A 13,351-nucleotide genomic window follows, 5' to 3' on the forward strand; every position below is an offset into this window, starting at 1 on the left:
ATACATTTTTTTACCGATCCGATATTTTACCAATGACGCACATATCGGTACCAATCAGATTATCGATTCAGCCCTAATATAATAATGCCATCAACTGCAAACTTAAAACATCCTAAAATAAGTTAACTGCTCATCTCCACATTAAGACGGTCCAAACACAGATTGGTCGATTGCTGAGAAGTCTATAACCACTTTCTTCGTCTTTGGGATGTATTGTCTGCAAAATAAGACAAACATTTTATTAGCTCAATCAATAAGGCGTTTGACTATGGTGCGAGATGTTGCGAGTTCGAAACTGGTGTTGGTTTACTATGCTCTCATGGAAAAATTGAGTTAGCTTCTCAATTTCCCCTGGACAAGGAACTTACTGCTAATTGTCTTGTTGTAACCCGTACGAAACTCGGGGAGCTGATCCTGGTTGTGAAGGTCAATTGTGGAATGTCTCAAGACATGTCTCTAGGTCATATACTGAGGTCAAAGGTCATTTGAGACTTTTGGTTAAAATTTTGTCTTACATGAACAGATTAAATTCTAATGCAACCAAACTTGGGTCATAGCTGCATTATGGGTCCTGTAAAGTATTGATAGTATCCAAGGTCACACACAGAGGTCAAAGGTCATGTGAGGTTATGTTTGTTTGCCACTCATACAGTATGACATGCAGCTATTAAAATATATTTCCAAAATTAAATCGCCCTATGGTGGAGGCATCCCAAACGACGCCTTGCATCGAAAGCTGTGACATTTCTGGTTCTTTCTAAGTTGGTCCATCTTGGACATTTTCACCCTATTTTACCCTGAACAGTGGACTTTTTATGGAGGAACACTTACTTGTACTGAATTTGTGCTAGATCCATCATTCTCTTAGATGCCTTTGTTTCTGGTTTGTCTTTATGTTTGTCCGAAAAATACATGATTTTCTTAATCCCCGACTGGATGACGAGCTTGGCGCAATTGTTACAAGGGAACAGGGCCACGTACAAGGTGCAGTTCTTCACATCTGCTGAATTCTTGTTCATGATGGCATTCATCTCGGCGTGGCAGACTACAAACAAAGTACAAAATGTAATGAAAAAGCAAATTGGGCTATTCCAGATGAAATCCATACATGTACACCCCAATGGAAGACATGACCTTAATCTGACACACAGGGAGTATGCATTTCAAATGGAGTCACCCCCCGAGTCACCCATTCAGTGTCGTCTGCTCCAAAATGGGATATTCCAGTTGAAATCCATACACCCCCTATGGAAGACATGACTTATTTAATCTTCAACACAGGGAGTGTGAATTTCAAATGGGGCTATCTGATTGGGCGACTCCTTTTGAAATCTACAACCCGTGTGGAAGAATAAGATCATATCCATAGGGGAAAATTGTCAGGGATAAAATGGAACGGCAAAGAGTCAAGTGTCCTTAAAATGACTAAAAAAGCTTATAAATGGGACAAATGGGGATAACAATTTGGCTTTGCCCTCACACTAAAGTCCTGGCTACGCCACTGATAGAGGGTGTATGCATTTCAACTAGAATATCCCCTTGAGCATCCAATTCAATGTTTGATTTGATCAAGCAAATGGTACCAAGCATAACTGCAGATTATGTAAAATAATAAATGCATTTTTATGCTATTTTGCGATCTATAGACAAGAGTCTGGAAACCCACAATCCCATTTTTTAATGTCAAGACAAAATCATAGGCTCATATCATTATGGTAAACCTGATGATGGTTGGCGCCTACATGGTCGAATCCAACCAAAAGTGTCCACGGGCCAAAAATAAAAGTCCGAAATAAAAATGTCTCCACAATTTTTTCCTTTTGCCGATTGATTGATGATATATTAGCCTTATAGGAACCAAAAGTGCCATTACTAATCTTGAAAAATAAATCCAGGACGTGTGATAGTAAATGTGATATCAAAACCCAATGTTACCTACGAATACCACTAGGATGCTTTCACTATCGCAATACTAATCAACCTAAAACAAATGGAATATTCCCATTAACGCTTTTTTGCGTGTAATGTAGACCACAGTGTGTCAGGAAAATGCTAGCTCAGCCAGAAAATATTTGTTTTTATTTTTATAATGCGATCAATATGATCTTAGTCAATTTATGCTAGTTTATTTTTGAAAATGAAGTTTAGGTCAGTTTCTGTATTTTATTTATCAAATGAGTATGAATCAATTTACACATTGTATAAGAACGAGTAGGATATATGTTTTCAAGAATATTAGGAATTATCGCATACACCTAACGCTTTATACAATGAAAAGGTGAAGAAACCCGGTATTAAGTAGGTAACATGAGCGATTTAACAATATCTATATTGAGTTTAGAGGTTTAAATTTTGCTATTATGGTAATGAATTTTAAAATAAAATGGTAGTTTTTAGATCTCTTTCAGATGCTACGTCCAAATGAATAAATGCTATTACCTTAGATCAAAAATATTTTGATGCTTTTAGCAAGATTTTGACCACTTCATTTTGATATACAAGTAGTTAATCAGCAATTTTACATAATAAATAATTGTTGAATGAATCCGTATATGGGTAATAATAGTGTCCTGGAGTACCGCTTAAAGTTTTTGACAATTAATTTCCATATAGGGACACTTCATTACACATGTCATGTATTATGCTGTATTCGTAAGTAACATTTCAGTATTTGTAGGTAAGAATTAGACTTTTGGTGGATATCGTAATCAAAACTTCATTTTATAAAGCACTTTGAATGTATTATTTTCTTTATATGCGTTTATTGATACTTTAGACCCTATCATGTATTAATAATGTTGGTTCACAGCGGTTGAAAGAGGATTGAAGTAAGAAACAAAGGGACTAAAGTGAATTTAATTTGCTTAATTGCACACAAATCGCTTAAAACCGTTATTGCAGACTTGTGAAGTCCATCTTGGAGTCAGTTACGTCTTGTGGCCTTTCGTTTGAGGGCAACTACAATTAGCTTTATACCAGGGCCCATCACTGTGTTGTCTAGATCATGAGACAATGAGAACAGTCGTTTTTTCCATGGTATTCGTAGGTAACCTTAGCGAAAACGTCAAAAGTTACCTTGAATAAATCAATTTGGACACAAATTACTCAGAAACCAGAAGGTCGGTAAACATTTAAAATGAAGCACACATGACAGTTGACAAATCCAAGTATTTATCCCCTTCTAATCTTCTTTGAATCTGATTTTTCTTTCAAATGAGCAGACCGTCGTCTATTTCAGTACATATTTTTCAACAATTAAGCCGTATTCAGTTTTGCATGGTCTGCATGTATGTGAATTCGCAACTTTCATTGACATATGATTTGATAGCAAACATACAGGCCTTCGTTATGTACCAATATGGGCATTGGCATGAATGGTGGTGTTTCACAATACTGTCATGATGTCATATTGTATTCGTAGGTAACATTCGGTTAACGAAATCTACCTACGGATACTTGCTTTTATTGTTGACATCTCAGAAATATTTAAACGCAGGCTATTGAAACTTGGTAGAAATAAAGAGTGTATTACCCTGCACCTATTGCTTAACTATTGTTTACTATTCTCTCACTTTGTGGAAATGACACAGCTTTTAACATGTATTGGAGGTAATGCATATTTTTTACCAAACCTACCTTTGTGCCATTTAGAATTTCTGGCAGCTAAACACAATAATAAAGATGTCGAATGCAATGCATTTCAGTATTGGACATATCAAAGCTTGTATCAATTGCGCATTTATTAGTGATTTCCATTTTTTAAAGATATATCTAGTACTATGAAAAATTGTATTAGTAGGTAATGTAAAAAAATACCAAAAAAAAAAATTATCACAAAAAATTCATAATTATGTACAAATATGTGAAAAATTGAACAGGCAATCTTTGAATACACACCTTTCAGGAAATCAATTTAGATTCAATCCAATGACTTCTTTTCATAACTGATTTAGATGTTTTTAAAAATACTTTAAGAAATATTTTGAAAAAATGGGTAAAAATAGCATGTTTTGGGGTCTCTGTGTCTAAGGTTTTTCACAGAAGGGGTCTTATTATATATGGCGCCAAGCGTATGATCAAGGCGAATAAACACAATACAAAAAGCGAATGCCAATTGATTAATACTTTTAAGTTATGGCTCTGAACATGCCGTGTACACTTTTCGTTGGATTCGACCATATAAATGTTAACCTCATCAAAATTCCTGAGGTGTGAGGCGGAGGAACACCTGTGAAAAAAACATTGGACATTCTAAAATTGTGCTTTCTCTGGTGTGGAGTCTAAACCCTTTTATTCTACTCCGACACCCCTTTTTTCTCACCAATCAAGGAGAGGGGCATGCATGACCAAATCAACAGGTTTCAACATTGAACAGGGGTAATTGTGACACGATCTGGTCCATGGGGGCCAAAGGCGGCAAATTGAGAACTGAGATAAACGTAAAAATATGGAGCAAAAAACAATAAAATACATAAGAAAATAGACATCAAAAAACTTCGTAACTTTAGAACCAAGTATGCTAGACCTTTGGTGTTTTCAGTAAATGATATCCTGTTGTATGGGTATATATTGTAATAATTACAGTAACTCAATTTTCAAAAATGCCTCCTTTGGCCCCCCATGGAGGGACTTGCAGGTACATTATAGCATCACTGGACAGGAAAAACCTCCTATGTGTCCTTGGCCCCTGAACATGTTTAAAGCAAAACCACCTATGTAAACCTGTTGGCATTTTTGTTTTAAACATGTTCAGGGGCCATAAGCACATAGGAGGTTTTTCCCGCCCAACATGCTATCCCACCGATTTAGTGTTTACAAGGACACAACCACCTCCCACATTCTTACCATATGGATATTTTGTCTCTAATTGATCATCATGTTCCTTTGTCCATGGTAGCGTGTTATCACTACAGCCATTAGGCATACCATTATAGCCTATCCCAACAATCTTTTTGTCGTCATTCACGATGCAAGCTCCAACCTGTAAACATGGTGTAAAGAAATGAACAACAACAAAATAAACAAAACTATTAACCCTAACACTGAACCCTGCTTTTTGATATCGGAAGTCAAAGAAGATACAAAAAAGGAGAGGAGAAGAAGAATTTTTCACTTGGCACCCCTGGGATTTGAACCTCTTACCCCCCGCATGCCAACCACACGATCACAGACTGGTAGCTACACGGGTTATCGCTGCCCGGCCAGCAATTCCGTGAGCATATAACACTTATTTTGATTGCGTCATCGCAGTCCCTGGGATTCATGCATGCGCAGAATTTTTCATCGTGGTATTTTGTGGTATTTTTGGGTGTTTGTGTTAACATAGGCTCTAATCTGGAAAAATACATCTTATCTAACCCTAACACTGAACCCTGTTTTTGATATCGGAAGTCAAAGAAGATACGAAAAAGGAGAGAAGAAGAATTTTTCACTTGGCACCCCTGGGATTTGAACCTCTGACCCCCCGCATGCTAACCACACGATCACGGACCGGTAGCTACACGGGTTATCGCTGCCCGGCCAGCAATTCTGTGAGCATATAACACTTATTTTGATTGCGTCATCGCAGACCCTGGGATTCATGCATGTGCAGAATTTTTCATCGTGGTATTTTGTGGTATTTTTTGGGTGTTAGGGTTAATAACATAAAATCTTTTCTGTATTACAGAATTAATAAACAATAAATAAGTATGATAACATTATGTACCGGGTATGTCAGACAATTTTTTCTGAAAAGGGAAGTGTTTCATGTACATGTATAATTCCAACAATTATATAATGGGGCCAAGTCATATATATGCTTACAGTTACAATTGAAAGGCGTAGCAAGAACCTTGGGCCCATGGACAAGGAGCAGTGCGGGCCTTTCAACATCTCCTTTATCAGCGCTATTCCTATCCCAGCTCATTTTCTGCTTTTGCTCGGGCCCCTGCACCCTTGGGGCCCTTGGACTTTATCCACCCTGTCCACTTGCTTGCTATGCTCCTGGGAATGACACAACATAGAACAAAACATGGGATCACTAGAAAAACAGGAAGATAAATAAAGGATTAGAGAACCATATAGACGAATCCAAATCCACACATTCCTACACCTGACTAGCAGCCTTTAGTTGGGTATACCGTCAGCTACAATGCACCCAACATGTGAAATGATTCGCCTTGGCGGAAATTTTAAACTGCATTCCATCACCCGTTTTACATCTTCATGAAAACACAGGTAGACAAAAAGAATGATTAAAGTTTACAACACAATAGGCCCTACAGATCCCTTCGGCAAAACACACAGCTTCTACATGGTCTATTCGCTGTTGAAGTGACATAATAATCGGATTAACTACACCATATCAAACGCTACAAATGGATGTACTTGCGAATAAAAGGACCATGTATGAATAGATGCGACAGGATTACCTGCGGAATTATCTCTATTGTATTATTCTATTAACCCTCCTCGTCCTTGCATCTTCTCTAGGTGTTAGGCGGCTTTTATTTGCACAATAGGGCACTCAAAACACCAGGTTGGTGCTAGCGGCTACCCAAAGATAGCCGACCAAATCCTGACCATGACTTGGCTCGTTGGATTCGTCTATAGTAGGGCTGCTACAAATACACATACGAAATTGTGTTATTTGCTGTGCAAATCGTACACACATATATATTTGACTCCAAATGCATTTTTTGACAACAAATTTTTGCTGTTTTTTTTGTTGGTGTTTTTAGTGGGAAATCACATATTTTTGTGTTTTCTTTTTCTTGCGTATTTCGCTCCAAAATCGTGTATTCCTAGAAGCCATTCCGTATAGTTTATCCACATTTCAAATTAAGAAAAATCAATATTGGGTTTTGCATCTGAAATTTTTAAACCGTCGTCTGCATCACATACTGTCGTATCTCAAAAGGCTGCCTGGTGTGAAATCTGTTATTATTATCATCCAATTATCATGAGTTTGACTGTAAAATTAACTTCATATTAATTTTGAGGTATTACTTACTTACTTAATTCGAGTGGTGTCCTCGAACTGTGATGGCTTTCCACAACTTCCTGTCCTCCATTGCTGTCTTGAAGTCTGCTGCCTCCAGTCCAGTGTCATTTTTCAGAATGTCAATGTAGGTCAGAGCAGGTCTTCCAGGTTTCCGCCTCCCATGCTTGGGTGTCCAATGAACCATTTTTGATGCGGGCTCATCACTTCTGGAAGTGGCCAGCAAACCGGGTTCTTCTTTCCCTGATCTTGTGGCTTAATTTGGGAAGATCTCCATATAGGCCTGCATTTGACATATGTTCCTTCCAGTGCACATTCAGTACAGTTCTCAGCATACGGGTGTAACAGCCATCCAGACCCTTTGCAAGTTTAGGGGTGATGGTCCATGCTTCGCATCCATAAAGCAGCACCGACTCCACTGTTGCAGCAAAAATTCAAAGTTTGAAACTCCTGGTAAGAGTTGACCTCCAGATTTTCTTTAGTTTACTGCACGCCCTCCATGCTGCTGCTTTCCGTAACTTTACATCCCTTTCTGTACTTTTCATCCAAGCGCCTAGGTATTTGAAGTCATCTACCTCCTCTAGTTCTACACCCTCATTTGTTGTGATGCTTTCTCTCCTGTTATTGTAGGACATATACTTTGTTTTACTTCCATTCATCTTCAGGCCCACTTTAGCAGCTGAAGTCTCAACTCTATGAAGCAGTTCGTGTGCTTGGTGTATTTCCTCAGACAACAGTGCAATGTCGTCAGCAAAATCAAAGTCTGTCACCACGACTGGACCAACCCTCCTACTTCGCCTCTTTTCCAGATGGAATCCTACATGTAGCTCCTCTTCGTTTCCTTCAATAGCTATTCTCAGTGCAAAGTCGAGGACGATCACAAACAGGTATGGGGCGAGGGTATCCCCCTGAAGTACTCCTGCTAAGATTTCAAACAAATCTGTCTCGCCATCTGGTGATATTACTTTCGCTTTTGTGTTTTGGTACATTTTGCCAATAGCTTCAACAATGAGTTCCGAATACCGTGAGGCATGGAGTATCTTCAACATCTTGCCTCTATGGATGGTGTCGAAAGCTTTCTTGAAGTCGATGAATGTTATTATCGCTGGCAGGTTATGTGCCTTTACCTCTTCAATCAGCCTACGTAGTGCAAGGATATGTCCAACAGTCGTTCTACCAACTCTAAAACCATTCTGATTTGTTCTCAGATGCTGGTCAATTTCAGGTCTAATCCTATTTAGTATCATTCTGTTGTAGGTTTTGGCTACGATGGAGCTTAGACTGATACCGCGATAGTTGTTTCCTGAACTGAGATCTCCTGTTTTGGGGATAGGAACAATATTAAGTATGGACCACAATATTATTATATCTCATGTTCATTCATAAAAGAAAGAAGCATGCTAAAATATACTAAATAACAATATGAAATACAAAAATTATAATAAAAATCACACAAGGCAGCCTTTTGGGATACGACAGTATGTGATGCAGATGACGAAATGAATCTTACCTGAGAACTAGGATCTTTACTTCTTTGTGCAGAGAGGAATGCCACAGACATAAAATAGTCATCCCATTCTATATAATCATCCCGCTTTGTATTTATATCGCGAACCGGTGCAGCTCTGTGAAGACGGAAAACAGTAACAGTTACTACATGCACATTTGTATCCACTAAATTTGCTTTTGTTTTCACTGAAAATTTGAATACATACTTGTTAATTCTGACACAATCCAACACCATGAAAAGGGAATCAGGGCAATGCAATTTATGTATAGAAAAACTGGAAATAATCAATCTTAAGGAGGGTATAATCAATAAGCGCAACGAACTGATTTCAACATGCCGTCATGGCAACAAGAGAAAGAAAGCACCAAGCCGTGCAAAGAAGAAAAAATAATCAATGTGTAGTGTTGTACACATCAGTTACCTGATGATCGTTGCTAGACTAGAGCGGCGTGAAACTCAGAGTAGTAACTGAATGTAAAAATACGTGTATTTATATTATACTTGTTAATCCCATAGAATGTGTGTATAAACAGATCTGGACATAGGAGACATAAAACCAGGGTATTAGCTAGGATTTGACGTGTAAGTGCCCGTCATTTCACCAACCTGTCTGTCCAAAATTTGATCCTAAAAACATTGACTGACCCCCAAACTGTCACATGCTTGTTTTAACTGTATCTCCATCTAATCTTGGATTAATGAAATGGTTGTTCTAATTTTTGGACAGTACAAGGCATTTAATCCTTGGTTTTGTTTTAATCGAGTATTTCATTATCAAGCACAAAGTATTATTAAACACACAATTTGACTTCAAAAACCCAGCTGAACCCCCTAATCCATCCAAACATCGTAACAGTCGGCATTCATCATGGTGCCCACTGAAAGAAAACTTGATCATTTGATGGGAATTGATTCAGTTTTCAGCAAATTAAGCTACTTTTTTGAACAGCTTATCGATAAATAATTCCACGAATGTGAGCACGATATTTTGAAAATGTATGCAGTGGAATGTGGTTAAAAAATGACTTTTATAAATTTTGTTTGCAGTCGGTAAATTAACTGTAGTAAAATTTGACTCCTCAGTTGTTGGAAATTCTTTCTTGGAAGAAATAAAATATATTTTGTTTAAAATAAGTTAAATAAAAAATGTTTATATTACGTTGCTAAAAACGTATTGCATCGCAAATTGTCTATGGATGTTACAATGGAAAACAAGAAATAGCAAAATATCAGTATCATCTAGACGTTCGCCTTTTGTATCTCTTTCCTTGTTGGAAAGGTATAACGTTGTGGAGATAGGAACATGTACCGACCATCGGGGACCTACTCTGCCATGTTTGGCTGAGTAACGGTACATGAACACGGTCTTTTGTGCCTATGTAAATTATCCTCTGACAGGTATTGTGTTGAGAAATGACCCCACGACTTTCACATGCTTAGAATTGTACCATTGACATTTATCAAATTTTGACGTTCGGACAACGATCGGATCTTTCTATGCAGATCATATTCGTTAGCCTGATATCTGGCCTTTAAACTTACCAATATTCTTCAGAAACTTGCTCATACATCTTTACGGCATGAAATAGACGACATTTGTGTGATATTGGCAATGTCAAAGGTTACGATATTAAATCTGGACTATTCTACTTTACGGGGGAGTCCGAAAATGAACTTTGGTAGGGGCTGAAATGCATTTTTTACTAGCGCAATCTCTGTTTGTAACTAAAGCATTTGGAGTTCCAAGACAATCCAGCGTGTATTTTTTATTCCAACGGGCGGCCGGCCGGTCGGTCATGCGTGAGTTATTCTCGTTTTATACAGGTGTTTTACGTTTCATGTTAATTTACTATTCCTAATCCACTCCGTTATTTATTCACCCTAAAGTAAAATGGACATGACGAGCCCGGGACATGAGGCGAGGACCTCGCGAGGTCAAATATAATTGAGGCCCGGCAAAAAACGAGATCTCGCTTTTCACGCTGTGATTCTCGCTATTAACCAATTATCTCGCTTTTTAAGAAAGTTCCCAAGCAGTATACTTACTATAAAAATGTTGCTTTATGCCATAAAAGTTCGTTGAATTCCACGAAATGAACTTCAACATCGGGTAAGAGTGCAGAATTCAACACCATTGCAACCACATTGCCTGTGCAAAAGGCATGCTTTACTTAATAAAAAGTTTTGGCCAAATATTGTTATATTTATTGAATTATTGGAATATTTTGACTATAAAACATAATTCAAGGTCAAATTTGTGTCACTTTTTTGCCGACTGACGACAAGGCGGTAAAGGAAGCACATCCTCGCACTTCAGTTCTGTTGACATTGACCGAATCTGAACAACAGAGGGCAGGCCACAGTATTTTTATTTTTTTTATTTTTCGGATTTTCGTATTTTCGGGGCGTTTTTAAAGCTTCTTGTGCAATTTTCCGGGAGAAATCTCGCTTTTCTCGCTTTTCAATACTTTGGATCTTGTTTTTTACTTCAAAAAATTGCGTTTTTTGCCGGGCCCTAAATATAATCAGATGCGATTGCAGGCTACCCATAATACTAAGCGTATGATGGGCTATTTGTATAATTATATCTACTATTGTTTTCACTTTATCATGTATACATATCAGGTCTTCCAGGGAGACCAGTACCTTTGTATTGATGGAATTTCCTGAATAAATAACGAATAAATAAATAAATATGTATCGTATCCCACAAGCTACCACATAAAATCTCATGTAATCATGGTAATAGACTGCAAAGCATTCTTGGTAGGGAAGATTGTTGCAAATGGAAAAATTCAAAGCGCCCTCGCCGCATCAGGTCAAGAGGTCAATGATGTAAATAACTGTAGAACCAAGCAATACCCTCCAAGTAAATGCAAGCGTTTTCACAGCAAATCAACAGGGATCGTCGAATTGAAGGTAACACAAATTGGTGCAATATGATGGTCAATATAGAGGTTCATTTCTATAGGTACCGGTAGGGAAAGTGTGCATAAATGTGAAAACTATGTTTTTTCAAATGGAATTTTACAGCTCTTGCGGTATTAATGGTATGACACATGCCAAGTGACCCAGGAACACAATGAAAAGGTCAATTTTCATCATTTATTTGTTCTGTTGCGTTCAACCATCTCCAACAATTTTTTCAATGGAAGTTCCTCTGGCCCTAGTGGAAGTAAAAACGGATACTATGGCCAGAGTTCTAGGGCTAGCTAGTATCATCCCATTTTACCATAACCCCGGCCTGCCGTGGTCGACTTAGGGGTTCTTTTCACGCTGAACACGATGATGCTATTCACAACATGCGATACTCAATTGTTTAGCCCGCAGAGCATGATAAAAACATATGGCTATTGCAGGACAGCAAAGGCCGGTTGGTAAAGGAATTCCCGTTATTGCGGGACAAGTAAGTAAGTATGTCTCGTAAACACTCTATGCGCCCGTACTGTTCAGCGCTTGTGTTTCAGTTTCAGGTTAAAAGTAAGCAAATACTTCAGCTATGCGTTTTAAAACTTATGACGATATGATAACTGAACGTGTTATACTCTCTATCCACAAAGTAACTATCGTGTCGTCGTGGATTGTAGATAGATTTCTCGATCAACACAACATCGACATCGACAGTGAATATTTTATATTTTAAGCTTACTTACACATTGCCATTCATTTTGACAAATACGTCTTGCTTTCCTATGGCTCACTTCGTCAAATGATGAACTATCAACGATATTTACTGATTATACAAATAGAAAAGGCCAATTTTATAACGAAATACCCTAGAGATCGACAGAATTGACGACGTGCACGTACCGAATCGAGAACCGCGGGAAAATTTAAAGCGACCTCACCTTGTTTAGCTTCCGGGTTAACTTGACCTCGGATCAGCCGACCGGAGCAAGACACGAATTTCAACTTCACTGTAATACTAAAATTGGATCATGATAAATTTAAAAGTTTTCTTGAATCATCTTTTATAGGCTAGTAATTTCATTTAACGTTTATAAGCTAATTTAATAAATGAATAAATTAAAAAAGGGAGGAAGGAAGGAAAGAAAGGAACAGAAATGAAAAAAGAAAAATAAAGAAAAACCTCTTGAAAATAAGAAAAGGGCAAATTTTTGGCATAGCACATTTCCCACTTGTAACCAAAATGAAAATTATTTCATCATTTTTTTTAAATGCTGTTCTTGATAACATGAAGTAGGCCTACTTCTTCAATTTGAGTGATTCTTTTGACAGGTTCTTTTGTTGTTGCAATAGGCCTAAATGGAAAAATAGGGCCTATACCCCGGGCCTATACATTTTATACCAACCTCTTCAAGTGCTTTTCAGGTCATCGTTCATAAAGTTAAACACCCTCGAAATTTGTCATGTTGATTTTAAAACTTTCAATACATTCTATTCTTTGGTACACTTTTTAAATAAGATATCTGTATAAGTTTTAGTGCACAATTAAAATTAGCTTTTATGGGTACTTATATGGGTGGGTTTTTATGCCTTTTTGGTCAAAAAAGGTCCAAATTTTGGAAAAAAAAGTCCACTTTTTCAAAATCTGACCCCCCCCCCCCATCCAAAAAGGTCCAAATTTTAAATTAAAAAAAAGCTCCACTTTTTCAAAATCAGCCCCCCCCCCCAAAAAAAAATCCTGGTTACGGGCCTGGAAGATAGGATTTTTTTCGGAGGTGGGGAGCATTGGAGGCCAAAGTGATTTTTTTTGGCAGGGGGAGGGCTAAATCAACAAATTTAGTGCAAAATTGCCACAAAAAGTGGACATTTTTGGGTTTCTACTGGAGGGGGGGGGGCAACTGGGTTTTTTTGTCCCTCCTGGCACCGCCACAGACCACCAGTGACCACTGATG

At 37.9% G+C, this 13,351-nt stretch overlaps 1 protein-coding gene across 2 annotated transcripts; it reads right to left on the reverse strand.

Moving 5' to 3' along the window:
* LOC140160808 (deoxycytidylate deaminase-like) lies at window positions 1–12,337 on the reverse strand. 2 transcript variants are annotated; one of them, XM_072184116.1, is made up of 5 exons: window positions 12,146–12,337; window positions 8,493–8,607; window positions 4,846–4,981; window positions 832–1,045; window positions 1–217 (listed from the first exon to the last, which is right to left on the reverse strand). In XM_072184116.1, the coding sequence occupies exons 1-5, from the start codon at window positions 12,157–12,159 to the stop codon at window positions 142–144; spliced, it is 555 nt and encodes a 184-aa protein (XP_072040217.1). In that variant the 5' UTR covers window positions 12,160–12,337; the 3' UTR covers window positions 1–141. The 2 variants fall into 2 exon arrangements, with proteins under 2 accessions (XP_072040217.1, XP_072040218.1); XM_072184117.1 differs by lacking the exon at window positions 12,146–12,337 and adding an exon at window positions 10,035–10,053.
* Between the last annotated feature and the right edge of the window lie 1,014 nt (window positions 12,338–13,351).

Source organism: Amphiura filiformis, chromosome 9 (genome assembly GCF_039555335.1).
Source record: "Amphiura filiformis chromosome 9, Afil_fr2py, whole genome shotgun sequence".
NCBI lineage: Eukaryota > Metazoa > Echinodermata > Ophiuroidea > Amphilepidida > Amphiuridae > Amphiura > Amphiura filiformis.